Source organism: Cyprinus carpio, chromosome B14 (genome assembly GCF_018340385.1).
Source record: "Cyprinus carpio isolate SPL01 chromosome B14, ASM1834038v1, whole genome shotgun sequence".
NCBI lineage: Eukaryota > Metazoa > Chordata > Actinopteri > Cypriniformes > Cyprinidae > Cyprinus > Cyprinus carpio.
In genome coordinates, this window is record NC_056610.1 from 14976282 (window position 1) to 14993887 (window position 17606).

The 17606-nt window shown below is 34.8% G+C and overlaps 1 protein-coding gene across 1 annotated transcript in view; it reads right to left on the reverse strand.

Moving 5' to 3' along the window:
• LOC122139688 (phospholipid-transporting ATPase IA-like) overlaps window positions 1-13503 on the reverse strand; it is a 54031-nt gene extending 40528 nt beyond the window's left edge. Inside the window, exons 1-2 of the mRNA XM_042738802.1 lie at window positions 13364-13503; window positions 9327-9391 (exon numbers count right to left, since the gene is read on the reverse strand). Coding sequence (XP_042594736.1) covers window positions 9327-9391; window positions 13364-13427 — 129 coding nt within the window. The 5' untranslated portion in view covers window positions 13428-13503. The remainder of the gene's footprint in view (window positions 1-9326; window positions 9392-13363) is intronic.
• Window positions 13504-17606: the final 4103 nt, after the last annotated feature.

A 17606-nucleotide genomic window follows, 5' to 3' on the forward strand; every position in this document is an offset into this window, starting at 1 on the left:
TCCACTTTGGAAGCTCGGCTTGAACACTCTCAGTCATCCAAACAGACCTCGGTGTTATGGTTGTGTGAGCAAACCGGACCGTGATGACTTAAGAGTGTTTGCTTTGCACGTGGGCAGAAGGCATCAGTGGGAGGATACAGTACATCCAGCGCTTCCACACACGGCCAAGATCCAGCAGATATACGGCTATTTAGGCCCTTTGGAAATCCTTTATACTGAGATGCCTGGACTCCAGGCATGTGATATCGGACATTATAAACAAGAAACGAAGACTGCAAGTGCATACATACACTCAGAATTGTATATAAATATGCCTAGACGGACACCAACTTGCACACTACTGCTTGACAGAAGCAACTGGCTTTGAAAGAAAGAGAGAATACGGTTGTTATTTTCAAAAACTGTAACAGATCAAAGATATACAAATGGCAGAAGAAAATGAAATCAGGAATCACAGTTATGGCTTTGCCTATTAGAGGAGTTCTGACACAAATTTCATGATTCAATTTAATTCTGACAAAGCTTTCGATTCGATTAAATTCAATATCGATTATTTTGGAAACATATCAGGTACAATACATGCCAAATTTTCTCAAGGAAAAAAAAAAAAGGTAATCGAATATGTTTTTTTCTGGTGTAAATGTGACATTACGTGACATTTTTTACAAGCTGTTATACTGAAATCGTTGCATGGTTGAAACACTAATTAAGTGATTACATGACAGGATATTTCGGTAAGTTGTAATCTTTCTTTTAACATACCTCCAAATGTTTATTCATATTTATTTCATGCAGAAACGGTATTAAAGTGGAAATGATCAGTTCACATGCACTTGCCGCTTCTCTTGAACTGAGCCGCTACAGTGATCTGTCTCTACACATGAAACAGTGCCAAAACAGCATTTATTGTTTGAATACTGTCATAAAATGGTAAGAATCTGAAATCGGAGACTTCAAAAGGAACAAAGCACAGAGCTTACTGTGATTTATTGAATGGGAGGTGTGCTAAAATGTTGTGTTCATTAACTGAAAACAGGCTACACTAACTGATTCTTGGGATTTAAGAATCAATATAATCAGAATTAATCAGCTGCGCTGCTTTCCATTTTCTGTTGTTGTATGTTGATGGTGGTAGTGTTGTACTCTTAACTGTGTGTATTTTAATGTAAGTTTAAATGTGGTGTCATTGATGTATTTCTGTTCGGAGAAGTCGAAGACAAATTTCCACTAAGGTGGACAATAAAGTCTAATGAATGAATGAATGAATATAATTTGGTAAAAATTAGAATCAATTAAAATCAAGAAATTTAAATTTTTTACCCAGTCTTTTTTCTTTCTTTCAAATGAACACCACATAAATCACATCCAAATTCAGTCTAAGATTATCACTAACAACAAATAAATGACTATAAATGGCTTTAAAAAAAAAAAAAAAAAAAAAACTAGATGAAACGAGATAATTGACAAGATCTTGAGAAAACAACTTATGTTCAGATAACTAGAAAATATCTATGTTTCTGCATTAAATTTTCTTGTGCTCTTGAAAAAAAGAAAATGTAATTTGAGTATCTTGAGAAAAAGGAAAATTAAGATCTCAAGAGCAACTTTAGATGTTAACAAAATTACTGAGAACACTTTTTTTTAATGTTAAGAAAAACGTTTTTTAAAATTTGAAATTAAAATTACACAAAAATCTTCAAACACAATTTTATAGTACCAAGAACTAAAGAAAATCAAAAAGTGAAATTACTAAACAAAAAAAATATTGCTTTCAACCTATGGCATTCTGCGTGGGCCTGTCTACTAGTAACCGATTTGTAAGCAATATCAACAATTAAAATGCTGTCAGCATGAACGCACTTGTAGAGGAAAAATGATCAAGAAATGGAATTACAAACTGTATTTATAAAATAGACCTCAAGGAAGGAAAAACATAAAATAAATGCTACAAAGCCTAGAAAACGGTTCCTTTACATTAAATTAAAAGACAGTGAGCTCTTTGCTTTGCATTATCTCTATTTTTGGCCCAATTCCTTTCCTCCTTTGTACTCTTCCACAATCTCTCCATTCTCTCGGCTTATCTGCACACTACAGCTCTTTTTCATCTGCGAGCAGCAGAAGGCACTGCGGTCCGCCGCATATTTAGTGTGATTATTGAGTTACTGTTCTTTGACCCGTCCCACAGTGCCTTGCATTTTCCTCCACTGAGATAATGAAACCCCCTCAGACGTCCGGTGAAGACCTCAACCCCTCTCTCAGGGCCGGATGAGTGGGCTCTTCATCCATCTTATTTTCCTTAATACGCTGAATGTGTTAAACGCAAAAAAACAAGAGAAGGGCCGAGGGGAAAGGAGGCGCACTGTTCCAGTGTTTTCTCCTGCAATGTGAGAGCACGGCAAATCCCACCACTGCCGGACCTCCGAGCGCTCCGAGAATTCCTCCTTGTTTTCTTTTCTCGTGTTGTATAAGCATGTGCATATGCATGAGAGACAAGGCGCTGACATTTCAAATGGCGGCCGTCTGCTTTATGGAACGCTCCTCTTTTTCTTTGGCTCCATCTATCACGCTAAACGGCTGTTTGACAGACTGAGAGCCGTCCGTCATCACCCAAACCCCACCCCCCTCGCAACGGGACGGTCCCCACCCCGATTAGGGGTTCAGTGAATGTTTGGCACAGCTGCGCAAAATGGTTTTTTAGAATGTCCCGGCAGGGCAGCTGACCTGGCAGGCTGTGGTGTATTTTCACAATGGTTCTCAAAGCCGCAGGGCCGCGGCGTTAACTTCAAGTCAGTCAAGTGTTAAAATCCTTCGCGAAACTACCACCAGGTGGCGCAAAGGGACGGATTGCGAACTGAATGTAATTGTAAAATGAGATAAAAGGAGGAGGTAGAACAACAATAACATTATGATATAACATTGTACCATCTTTAAAAAACCATTAAAAAATGTACAGTGAGTTAATTTCAAAATGTAGGATAGTCTTAGGCTACAGTCTACTCATCAAAAATTAAAAGAAGACCTTTACACAAAGGATTATGCTTGCTATTGTTATTAAACAGTCATTAAATATAAGGCCTATATATACGGATAAAAAGCAAAATGTTTTTCATTTCGGTTCATTCTTGGTTTAAAAAAAAAAAAATCCTTCAGGTTCCATTTGCAGATAGAAATGAGAACGGTCCAGCATTTAGCAATAATTATGATTCATTCTGTTATTATTCTTGATTTTTCAAACTGCTAACACTTTGCATTTTTGAATTATGCCTTTACTGTGTGACCAAAAATTTTGTATTTTCTGTTTCAGCTGTTTGATCGCGCTGGTGCCTCGCGCACATTCATTGGAAACAGTAGCCGTTCACCGTGCCACTCGGCGCGAGCAGCGGTCCACTTTGGCATATTTTTGTTAATTATGATTTTTAAATTTTTTCCCCGTCGATACTGAAACACGCGTGAACTACAAAGCCTATTTTTCCTAATGAATAATAGTTAAGCTTGAAATAGGCAACATCACAAATATGGAAACGTTTGGATTTCTCCCGAATGAGAGCCCAACCTTACCTTATGGTTCGCTTTATATTATTATTCATTATTTTTATTTTTTTTTGTTTGTTTATAGCTAAGCCTATATTATTATATACTGCAATTTTATTTATCCATTAGAATTATATATTTGTAATTATTGTTCTGTTCTGATAAATTTGTTAAATTTAAAGGATTTGTTGTTAAGTGAAGAGAACTAAAAATATCCTGTTGGCACATTATAACATTATTAGGCCAGCCGTTATTATTTCTGAATGTAATAAAATGCAACTTATACATGACTTATATATTCTTATATATATACTTATATATTTTTTTCCTCTCACAAACTTAATTTACTTTTTAGCCTGTTTTAAAAAATAAATAAATAAATAAAAATAAAATAACGCAGCAAACGAAAATAGGCGATTAATCGGTTAAAATTTGTTACTGTGGGGTTATTATAATTATTATATACTTAGGAACAGAGTCTGGGCCTAATCTAGGCTATCCAGGATTTTTTTTTTTTTTTTTTTTTAATTTTCATTGCATCTGAAAATGACTTTGTGCAGCACATTCACGCTCAACCTGCCTCGCGCGTTGCTCAGCTGTGGACGATTTAAAAATGTTTGATATAAAGGTTGCTGTCCCATTTTATACAGCAATTGTTCATTTAAAAAAAAAAATCAAATTATATTGTTAGTTCTAATTATATTGTTAACACAAGTTAATTTAGGCTATTTAACATGCACTGTGACATTTTACCCTTTTTAACTTATAAACTCCTTGAGATTTTAAAGTCAGTTTAATAGTATTGAAGTTCAAGTTTTAAAAAAAAAGGTTTTTAAATGCTTAAATTATTTCTATGAATTAATAATATGTTATCAGGTTTTAATTGCTTAAATTATTTCTATGAATTAATAATATGTTATCATGTTTATTCTTGTAGAAAATAAGTGTTTATTCTTTAAGAAAATAAGGGAAAAAAAATAAAAATAAGGACGATCCAAATATTATTCATATTTGTTTTCCTTCACCTATTTATGTAAGCTACAATTATTCTAAAAAAAAAATAAAATAAAATAAAAAAAAAAAACATAATGTAATTAAAAGTGCCATCGGCCTGAGTAAATTTGACCATTATAGAATTGTGACTTTAAAGGTTAGTGATTTAGGAGGTGAAAATACTGTGAAATTACAAATGTTATGGGATTTTAAAGCATAACAACTGAAGGGCTATGAAACGTTAGCCCAGTGGTTCTCAACCTTTTTTTCCAACGGGCCGCACTATGGTGCAAGTGCAAGTCTCGCGGCCGCACGCATATCATTTACATATTACGTTATCAATACAAACCAACCTGATTTATAAATATTATAGCCTAAATATTATGATATTTAATCGATTACATTCATTGAAAAATTAATAATTCTACTCCCCATAAATAAAACACCTGATGCTGTCGGGAGCTGACCAATTTTGTGAAATTCGGCTCGAAAGGAGTAACAGCACAATGAAGTTGCGATTGTAAGTTGCAGTCTGTAAGACGCGCACGGGAGCATGACTTGACGCGCGACATTGCAGAAAATGTGCGTTCACAAATGTAGCCTATGTTGATCCAAATATGGAAAGCACTTTCGAATTTAATAATATGAGGTTCTCTCCAGAGATGTTTTGCCACATTTCTGCAATTAAGGATGATTGCTGCGTAGTATGAGTGTTTCTATTTGCCTGAACTTACGGCGCAAACCGAAAATCCAGCACTCTCCTTCACTGCTGATACTGTGACTATTCTTGTTTGTATGTGTTAATTTGCTGGCATTTCCACACTTCTTTTTACTCCCTTAAAAACAAATTTGTCAATTCTGATGCTCAATTTTACCGAACTAATGGCTGTTGATGACTATTTGAATTGAATTCTGCCAAAGTGCGGGCTTATATGTGTTCATAAAATGCGGAACGTAGGTCTGCTCATGTCTGAAAATAATATATGAAAAACAAAAAAAATTTACATATAAACATTAGGCTATAGCTTATATTTTTTTAGTACATTTTTAAATGAATGTAAAAACTAAAATGAATTGTAAAACTGAAAGTTATTTTTTTTAATTGTGTTCAGCATGGTGGGCCGCATTTGAATTCGTGACGGGCCGCGGGTTGAGAACCGCTGCGTTAGCCAATAAAGCATTTTTTTAAACAATGGCACTTAAAGTTTTGAACTAAAATATTATTTCAACCATATAGCCTGTGAATAAACAAAATGCATACTTTTCAATGAAAGAACACTGAGAGTTTGCTTCTGGTGTTTGGATTTGTACTTCAATAATGAGCTCCAAGTTTAGGAATAGCCAACACGGTTTTTTTCTTTTTTTTTCTCTCTCTCTCTCTCTAACTAACTCTCTCTCTCTCTCTCTCTCTCTCTCTCTCTCTCTATCTTTAACTCTCTATTTAATTAACAGCATTAACTTACAATGAAATACATCTTCCTTCAGGTAGACTGAATGTTTTTCTGTCTTGCTAAATGTTGGGCTCATGATCAGTAAGTTGTATTCGCTCAAACTGATTTAGTTAAATCAAAATTTGCGGACTTTGAAGCTGGGCGCAGTTTAGCGCGAGTCACGCGCGCTGTGAAGCGGGAGCAGCTGATGGAGGACTCCGCTTGGTCTTAAAGCCTTCCGCAAACGCTACGTTCACAAATAACAATGATTTTCGTAAAATAATGATTAATTATCAATTGATAATTTGTTATTATTATGGTCTTGTGAAAACAATAATATGGGCTGCGGGAAAATAATGAATAAAAAGAGTAAGGCTGCTGTGAGTGCAGGCATGTTTCAAACACAGTAACATGAGAACACACCGTTCCTCACAGCCAAAAAACAGACCGAATTCAGTTCAGCTGGAGGGGGTTGGGGTAGTTATGTATAGCTTGTGGGGGTCGAGATAAAGGTGTGAATCTCTTGGTCTTTCATATGGACAGTGTCTTATGAGGGTATCAAACTTGCAGAACAGGTTTAGATAGGACTCGTCATTTTGGTTTTAGGGCAACTTTGAAGAAAGGTTTTGATCCACTTCAAATGTTGACTAATGTATAGCAATATAGTTTATTAGTTATTATAACTTCAGAGGAAGTTGCCTTAACTCAATAAAATAAATAAATAAATTCGCAAACGACATCCAGACCAGTCCAGACATCAGTATGATCCGTCTATGATGTTTTATAGGCTTTTTTAGATTTGGGAATACACATGCGTTACAGACATGACAAAAAAACTTTTTGGAGACATTATTATTATTATTAATTAATTTTTTTTTTTTTTTTTTTTTTTTTTTTTTTTAGCCTATTTACAATGCACAAACCAGAAGCAACAATATCTGCAGAGAAGGCTTGGCCATTCTCAAAAAAAATATCAATTTTATTTCAATTTTCGTTTTTGTGTTTCAGAGGAAAAATCAGTGTTAAGGCATCTCTCCATTACAGACCGTTCTGAAAGAAGAATTTATGCAAACACATATAAAATGCTTTAAAAACTTAAACAGAGATGTCTAGAGGCTATTTAATAGGTCTGCCTCCAATGTAAGATTTTTCTAGTTACTAGTCGTTCATTTGTCATTATTCAACTAATCGCAGGATTATATTACATTTACATATATAATCCATAATGAGCCTTAATATATTTCGCGCTCAAGCACATGCATTAAGTTTGCCCCAAAGCACAGGAAGAAGTAGCCCAATAATTGTAAAAAAAGGAGACATTTTAATTATTTATTAATAAACAAATGTTTTCTTGTCGGCTGCAAGATGAAATTCACAGTGCTGCCTCTCTCCACATGAACGCGCCTTTAAAGAGACATACAACCTTCACAGATTACACAATGCTTTCGTTCTGAATTGATTCGTTTAAAAGACATTTCAAGCTTTCTGTAGATATATTTCTCATGTATGTGAGACACCACAATTTTAAGTTAATTCATTATCAGGAAAAAATTCAAGTGATCTAGAGGGCGCCTCCCTGTCCTGCATGTGCATTAATAATTTTCGCACAAACACTTAAATATGAATAGTTATTCACATTTTGCATATGCATTACAACGTAAATTATTTTTTACATGCAATTATCCAAAATAAAACCAAACAAGATTTGTAATGAAGATAAAACAAATAAGAATAAATGCTGCTCATGTACTCAGCATCACTCGCGCCGTGCAAATCTTGCACGCAGACATTTTACACACCTACATTTAAATGCGGCTGCAATTTTTTTTTTTTTTTTTACTTAAATTCTATGTAAGCAAGTAACGGCGGCTCCCTTTAAAATCACTGAAGTTGTCTATTAATGAAGCTCTTTTTTTTTTTTTACATCATTTGCAGTTTGGTGATTATAATGAGAGAACTTGAGTTTAATCGTGAGGACGTTTTATTAATCCGTCCATTCTTTAGAATTTCAATGATTTAGCTAAATCGTGCAGGTTTAATTTATTCGTTTCTTGTTTTAATCAGGCCTAAATAATGGGAACGAAATTATACAGTGCCTCACGTTTTACTAAAAGAAAATAATTTATAAAACAAGCAACAATTTCTTACAGACAAATATATTTTCCCAAGAAGTTGTCTGTCAAAATAAAGGACAGTTAACGAATAACAAAAATGCATGTTGTTTTATTAAAGGAATTTTAAAATATAAATTAAAATATAGGCCTAATATATGAGAATATTGACATTTTGCATATAAATCCATGTAGCCTAGCTCACTAAAATAGGCTACCACTTTTAATGCTCTGATGCAAAGTAAACCACAGTTTCTTTTGAATAATATAACACATAATTCATATTATATAAATAATACTGCACACCTATTAAATGTGTCAAATCTAAAATATGGTGTAATACTGTGTAGCTTAGAGAAAATATAAGCACAGGCTCAGGCATAGGCTTGACATTTATCCTGCTTGAATTCGTTCTAAGAAATGCACATAACTTCATAATTACCAAACTTTCATCTGTGAATATTAAATATTTTTAACTATAGTGTTTTTCTTTCATTTTCCCTGACTGCAGCCGTCAAATGTAACACATCAGAGAGGCAAAACTGACGTCTATTTGCGAAAACTGTGCTTTGATGCGCTTGTTTGAAAACTTGTGATTAAAGCGCCCCTCACTCAAAAGCGGTCAAAAGCTGCAAATGCACTTTGCAGACGCCGCGGCGGCGGTACGAGCGGCGGTAAAGTGAACATTTCAAAACAAAGAGGTATGACAATTTGTTTTTACTATTTCTAGGCCATGTACAGATGGTACCTGCTTCCATTACTTTGCTTAATTTTGTTGTGGAAACTGATTTTTTTTTTTCAGCATTCTTTACTGTCATATGTGATCAATTTAATCCTTTCTCTTTCTTAAAAAAAAAAAGTTACTAAACGTAACTTTTAAACAGTAGTGTAACAAAACAATAAATATTTAATAATAATTATAATAAATAGTTTAATCATAAAAAACACAAAATAGAAATTTTTTTAATAGTGACTTTTGAGCCCCACTGTATCACTTTATTCCTTTCGTTTCAGAGAAATATGAAACAGAAACCGGAGGGGGGAATGGTGAGGGGAAGTTTGGATGAAAACTCAAAACAAAATCCATAACTGTTCTGGAAGACAGTCACATTGGGAATTATGTCACATGCTTTAAAGTACCGGGGGGCTGAAGCGATCCGTCAGCTGTCATGTCTTTTCATCTTTTCTCTGAGCTTGCATTACAAATGGTGACATGTAACTCTTTTTTCAAATAAACATACACCTCTGTCTCAGTACTCACATCCAGGGTGTCCTCGTTTATCACCAGCAGACCCATGTTCTTCGTGAGCAGTTTGCAGGAGTGTCCTCAGGAAAAAAGAGAAAATAAAATAGAAAACTCATTGCTTATACCTCTCACTATTAATCCTGAAAACATATGGTATGTGTAGTGTGGGAAAAAAATGCCTTGCTTGGCATTTGAACAAAATGACAAAATGGTTTGCTGCAACTTAGTATTTTAGCAATAGATCAACAGTACAAAGATATGCGACGTGTAACCACAGCAACAGATGAAAGAAATGACTAATTGAGGAGTGAAAAGCACATTTTGTTATTAAAGTTTACAGCAGACCTGAATTGAAAACCTCCCACGCCGCATTGGTTTGTAATGTGCCTTTCCACTATCGTATGAGATCATAACTGGATAAAAAAAACCATGACATCCCATCAACCATCAGGATGTGTCTAAACAACATAAAGGGGGGAACGGGACATGTCCATTCGCTGTTTAATAGGTTACGACACCTCAGTATTTGAGGAGTGATGTCAGTGGGGAAACATTTTGTGTGTGTGTGGCTGGAAAGAATCAATGGGACACATAGTTTAAATAAAAGTTACTGTAAGGTCAAGAATTGCCCAAAAGCAGTAGTATATTAAATTACAGGTACAGTATTTATATCCGATAGACCTGCTATTATTTTATCCTAGCAACAATATTTCAAACATTCTATAATGATTGTGTGCTTTTATGGACTTGCATTATACTTGTACAAACATTACATTATACCTGTTAGATAGATATATATATATATATATATATATATCTATATATAGATATATATATATAATATATAGATATATATATATATATATTCCCCATATATATCCTTTTTTTCTTCTGTTTTAAGTTTTCTGGATTTTGTTTTTTCCCCATTTAAAATTTTCTACACTCCATTTTAATAGTAATATTAATAAAAAACATTAAAACCCATGTCTAATAAAATTATGAAAAACAAACAAGTTTAAAAGATTAACAACAAAATTACATTAAGGCCTTAAAAAAATGTTTTTCCCCCTCAAATTTAGTTTTTTTTTACCAAAGTTCAGTTTTCCAATACTTCTCTGAATTTACATTGTAATGGTTTCATTAGATTTTAATAATCAAAATTATCTTCTAATTAACTGATTTCATAAATCAAAAAAGCTTTTGTTATTTTTATTTATTTGTTTTCCCAGAAAGTACTGTGTTGTTACATTTTCTACTAATAAATGCCCTTAATATTCACAGTCACTTGTCCATATTGCCATTCTGATTCAACTTGTACTGACCTACTTTTGATTTGATTAATCCACAAATTGGCAAATTCCATGACATTCTGTGTTATACAGTAAATTCTGTATTTATGCCTGGATTCCACATCACACATCGCAGATATAATACAATATATATTTTTATTATTAGATCCAATATAATAGGATCATTAGGATAATTTAAACTATTTAATATATAGCTTATGGTTCTATGCCAACAGCGACATTGTACAATATTGCAAAAATAATAATTCACAAAACAGGTTTCCTAAACCCCTAAGGTCCCAAATTTCAAGCACTTGACTGAGCTAGTAGTAGGACCAATCGTAAACTTATGAATAGTAGTCTTGTAGCTAACTTTACACACTTTAACAGAAAAAAAAATAAAATAACATAAGAGATTGACACACTTCACCGTTAAGGAAAGTGACTGTTGACATTACAAAACTGTGACCAAATTCAACAAGAGCATGGATGTGTCTTTGAGTATGTATTGGCGTGCCGGTTGTCCTGTCCTGCCATCCTGTTAAAGCATTTCTGTGACGATTTCAAACTTGCATATACCACCAAATTTCATGTCTCTGTGTGGAAAAACAGATTTGGTTTCCTGACAGCGACTCAATAAACCTTGACATATTCCGCAGCTTCATTCTAACCACTGGCAGTAATGTCACCTCATCCCTCTTCAACATGGTTCAACTAAAGAATCCTTGGTAGAAACGATAGATTTACACTGAGACACCTGCATGACGCAGCATAATTCTGTATGAATCTGGAAAGGAGGCATTGAGGTTACCCTCAGCGGTTGCATTGGCTCCGTGCTACTGCAGGGTGGGTTTTCATTCGGTCTGTTGGCAGTGGCTGTGGGTTAGAAGAGGGCATGTTGAGTTGTTTGCATTGGCTGCATGCTGTTTGTTTGGGCTTTAATCTCTGAGGCTTTACAGTGGCACCCAGTGGCCAAGGAGAAACAGCTCAGCAGTAGCAGCACAGGGTGGATAGCACGCCTGTCCTCTCTCCAATCTCTCCTGCTTAATGGTTAATGCTGATACATTAATAAGGCCGTCAGAGGGCTAGTGTGGATAGAAGAACTGGAGCGGTTTTATGTACTATGTGCACTAAGTGCCCACTAACCCAAGATTAAACTGCGCTTGACTTCACAGTCCTGGGGTTCACTTCACTTCTGATAGTTTTTCATGTTTTGAAGAGTGCAAGTGTGGGAAATAGAGAATCCTTATTTTTATTTTTTTAAGCACACTGTGGTTTAAATGTATGCATTCATGTTTTCAAGTGATAAAAAAAACCTTTATTAGTTTCTCTTATGTTACGGTTAAAAAAAAAAAAAATGGTATACTGAAGAACTGTCTAGCTCAGGGGTTTTCAAACTGAACAAGCCTGTAAAAAAAAGAAAAAAAAAAAAAAAAAAAAGAAAACCAATAAGATTTGTATTTTTACGGTGTACATTTCACAAATGTAAAACTTACTTTTAACTTAAGAAAATGCATAGTGAAGTGCTGTCTAATCCAGAGGTCCTTAAGAAATATAGTATAGTAATAATGAATATATTATTAAATTGTCTTTTTAAGGCTGGTAAAGTGCATACATTAAATGTAACTACATTTAATAGATTTTTTTTTCAATTTGTTTATCATTTTTTTTTATTTTTATTTTTTACTTTTGTTAAATCTAAGATACATATCACCTTAATAAAAGGTTTTTGATAAAGTAAACAATTTGATTAAGTAAAATGAGAATGTTAAAGTCAATTAAGTTCAGAATCAATTATTACATTTTGTTGTCTACATACTATATTGTATATATCACATTTTAATATTTAAGAAATTTAATTTCTCTCATTAAATGCTTATTTTTTCCTTGTACTGTCTTTATATTTTAGATAGAAAAATAAGTTTGAAAACAGCTGGTCATATCACCTCAGACACCTTTTAACCATACTGGCAAAGGATTCTGGGAACCTATACTAGCTGGAAGACTCTTGTCATCCTCCAACTCTTCAAATGATGAATTACAAAAAGCAAAAAATACAAAAGTAAAACAGACATGGGTGTCTTTATTTTTAGAGTGCATGCCAGCCAAGTGGAGGTCCAGTAAAAACTCCTTTCCTCTGCTGAGCGTGTGCGTTTTCAAGCCACGGCACAGCTGGCCGGTGGGCACAATGGGCTGATTCAGGATCAGTGTTGGTAGGTGGCCACAGACTGTGCTCTGTTAGGATCTGTTTTTCTGACCGTAGCATTTAACATGAGGCCTGTTCAAAAGCCACATTGGTAGCCACGTAGCTGTCAGACTAATACGAGATGCCACATCACAGGGAAAAAGGAGGGGGGCCGCAGTCTGTTTTGAGAGCTGCTGGTGGATGCAGGGACAGATTAGAGTCGAGCAGGTCGAGGACACGTGCGTTACATCAGCTTTCAGATGAACAGAAGAACTATGTTTGTTTGAGTGAAAGAGCGAGAGGGGTCTGAGGAAGGATTGTGTATATTTTTGATCATTTAAATTAGCCAGAGAAATTCTTACTGGTTAATGTCAATATATCAGGAAAAAAACCTGATGCATTTCATCTGTAAGAACTAAATAGAACAAAAAAAAATGTAATTACACGACTTACAGGTAGCGTAGCATAATACGTCGCTTATGTTATATACGTCGCTTTGTTGATCATTTCCTGTCTGGTCTCGTCTGTCAATCAAAGTGTATGTTCATACAAACAAACTTTATAGGTTTAACTCTCACCTATGTTGATGGCGGTCTCCTGTTTGTCTCCAGTCAGGATCCAGATCTTAATGTCGGCTTTCATGAGGGTCTCGATGGTTTCAGGTACTTTGTCTTGAAGTTTGTCTTCAATCGCTGTGGCCCCCAGCAACTGCAAGTTCTGCAGAGAAACAGACAAATAATATATTATTAATAATAAAAATAAATCAATCAATCAATTAGAAAGCATTGATAAATAAAGACAGTCTTTTCCCAAGTGATTCCTGTTTGTAAGCAGATTAAAGAGAAAAATAAAGTATAATCTGCTATCGGCATTATTAATAAATAAACCGAGACACAGGTGATCAGGAATCTTGTAACTATTATTTTGGGATAATGACCAGCTGATTGTTACGTATTCCTTTCTTTACTGCTACTTTTCACAAATAAAACACCATATGAGCATGAAATGTTTGTTTATATTTCAAACAGTGGAGTTGAGAAAGGCTGTGAAGTAATATATGAAACTAAACGAAAGCAGAAAATAAGTGCGCTGAGCTGCATAGCAATTCTTGCTGGTGTTTTTCCTACAGTCAGTTGTCTACGCTTACAGTTAGATGCTAATTCCAGGACCAGAGGGGCATTTGAGAAAAATCATCATCTCATTCTTTGGATTACAAAGGACTCAGTTATGCGGTATGAGCAAGAGAGAGGAGACCGAGAGAGAAAAGAGCGAGCGAGTGGAATGTTAATGGTTTTTCTCAGGAAGCCCCTGGCCCTTTGACCAGCCATGATCCTATTGAAGCGGACAGGATTTTGACAGGACCCCCGCCAGAGGAAAGTCAGCTGCACCAAAGAGAAGAAAAAAAAAAAAGAGCGAAGTGAGAGCAAATGGCTCCTGTAAGTGACCAGTAACGTGGTGAGCAGGGGCTCGGATCTGATACCACCTTTACTTAATATGCTCTATTTTTTTTTTTCTTTTAAAGGGCACAAATCTGCAAAATCTCTTTTTGGTAGCTGAAAACATCACATGAATCAGAATAATTATCAGAATAATTTTTAAATCATTTTTATACAGATATGAATTCAAGGTGCATAGACTACAGATCAAAAGTTTAACGGGGTCTGTAAGATTTTTTTTATTATTATTATTTTATTATTTTTATTCAGCAAGGACGGATTAAATGTAAAAAAAAAAAAAAAAAAAAAAAAAAAAAAAAAACCAACTGAACGTTAAGAACCTTTACAATGTTATGGGAAAATGCTGAATATTTTTGTCCCAATTACATTTCAAATTCATTTCAAGAAGATTTCAATTAATGCGGTTCGTTTGAATTGTCTTTGCATCAAGATCCTGGAAAAAAACATGTACCACGGTTTCCACAAAAATATAACAAAATGAGCACAGTTTTCAACACTGACAACTAAGAAAGACATGTTTCTTAAGCAGCAAAATCAGCATATTAAAATGATTTTTTGAAGGATCATGTACCAGCACCAGGAATCAATTTAAAAATATATTAAATAAAAATATATACTAAACAACTGTTTTATATTCTAATATACATTAAAGTTACTAAAATTGTAATAATATTTCACAATAGTATTGTTTTTTCAGTATTTTGATCAAATAGATGCAAACTTAGTGAGCATAAGAAACCTATTTAAAAACATTAAACCCAATCTTACCAAATTTGATTTTGCAGTGATCATCTACTAATAAGGAGTTTTCATGTGCCCTATAAGGCAATGTTTTTAGTTTTTTTTTTCTTTTTTTTTTTCCGTAATGTTTTTACCTTTTATATTAAATAACAAAAGATCAAATTCCAATAGTATAACTTCATTCACGTAAATCATTTCTGATTATGCTCAGACCAAAAAAAGAGATATTTCAGAGTTTTAAGTGCTATTCCTGCTCAGAAAAATTAGAAGAGCTTGCTGGAACATCAGGTGCCACCGTTGCCTCCCCCTGCTGATGGAGTGTTGTAATTACACCCATCAAACGAGCAGCTTTTATGTGAAATGATTGATTAGATCCATTTTCTCAGAAAAGGTGGCAGGGCTGCTTCAGCCAGTGATTAACGATGGGTGGTCGGCCATTGTTTGACGAAACGCTTCCAGAGCCCAGCTTTCCACAGGTCCACCACTGTGCTTTCTTGTCGCGGTTTGAGGCTAATCGTTTATACTTTTTGGGATGCCAAGTGGCGCAGAGAAAACCCAGCCCTCATTGATCAAACCGAAGCCATGGAGCTGTTCTGGGACTTCGCCAAACTAAACTTCCTACAGGAGAAGAGGGACTGCTGGTAACCTGCAGGCTGTCCTCAAAATCCCGCCGGTAGTGCTTCAGAAGCACGTCATTTCTGAAATATGGCTGTGTTGACGTTTCCTCACACCATCCCTCTTATGAAGACAAATGACCTTATGAAAATTTGAGGAAGAGAAGTCCAAAAAGCTAAACAAACATGGACTACTGTATTTTAATAACTATAATAAAGGACTATTGCTTGTAGGGGGACCATTGTGGGTAATGCCATGATACTGATTAATAACCATATTCATGAATGGTATATGCATTACCAGTCAAAAAGTCTGGGGTTGGTGAGATTTTCAAATGCTTTTTAAAAGTCTATTGTTGCTCCTTGAGACCTATGATGCTAAATAATATTGTGAAATATTATTAGATTTCCAAAAAAGTGGTTCTTTTTCATTTCTTTTTTCTTGTAGATTTTTGTAATTAATTCTTGTGATGGCAAAGCTGAGCCTTATACTCCAGTCACATGATACTGCGATGGTAACTCCATGATATCTTATGGTACTTTTTGATTTTGTAAAAACAGATATGTATATCTCTGCACAGCAATAAATAAACAAGAGGATTGATATATTGCCTTCCCTTAGTTTGGGTGCAGCAAGGAGAACAGTTGGCTGTTCTGGAAGGTTCTGTGACCACCTCATCTGTGCACACTGGAAAAGCTATTAGGATACTCACCTGTTTCAATCAGTTCAAGCTTTCTTCCATCTTGAGTGCTAGGGCTGTTTTGGAGAGAGACGTCGAAGCAACGATGATGAACCCCCAGCCACTGCTGATAGGATGACTCTGAGATGTCCACCACAGCAAAACACACAATGTGCGGAGTCCTGCAAAAATGCACAAAAATTAATACACAAGCTTCTCTTAGATGTGCTATTCTCAACATGTTCCCTTCCTCAAAAAAATCCCTTTCTTTTAATCTTCCCTCAAGAAGAAAGCCATCATCTGTTTTTAAGACTGATGCTAATAAAGCTGAGTGGATGATCTCTGCTCAACATGAATTATTCATGCAGGATGTTCAAAGACAAAGCAACTGATCTGCTTGAGGGTCCTGTTAGGCTGATATATTCTCAGTTCTTCCACCAGGGGGCGTCATCCTCACAAGAGCTCAAAGTACTGCAGTATGTCAGTCCATTCAAGCACACACATTTCACATCAGTCTGTCCTAATACTCGCTTCGTCGAAAAACCGCTATGAGAGGATATGGCAACCATCATCAACACCTACAATGATTTGAACAGAAGAGAGACAGCAGGATACTTAGCAGGGTGTGTGTGTCTCTCACCCTCTGTGGCAAACTGTTCCAGGTGTTTCAGGGTGATTGTCCTTGTATTTGGAAGCTGTTCTGCTAACCGCGGTCATAGATCACTGTTGTCCTGGGAGACAACAAAACAACTGTTGCTACTCTGCATTTTGTTGTGATCCATGAAGTCAGCACGGAAGTCATGATGTGGTCTGTCTAATTCTACACTCTTTCTTTACTTCATGGATACATTTATGGTTAAAATGTTACTAGGGCATCACGGTTTTAAATGCATTACCACCAACAGCTGGGGATGTGATGTGGGAGGAAAAACATCTCCAATCATTCTTTGTCTGAAGCACTAAAGAGTGCTTCCATCTTATATTACATACAATACAGTTATTACAGTATAGCACAGACACACAAACACAACTCTGCGAGCTAATCAAGAGTACTGTACAACACGGCCCAAAATGATCTAAATTATATAGAAAATTGATGTACAAAATAATTTAATTATTATTCATGACTTGGTATCAAATATAAAATTATTATATATATATATATATATATTATATATATATATCGATAATATTGATCTATATATATATACTATTACATATAAATACATATACATACATATACATACTACACCTATACATACATATATACATACATATACATACATACATATACATATATATATATTATATATTACATATATATATACA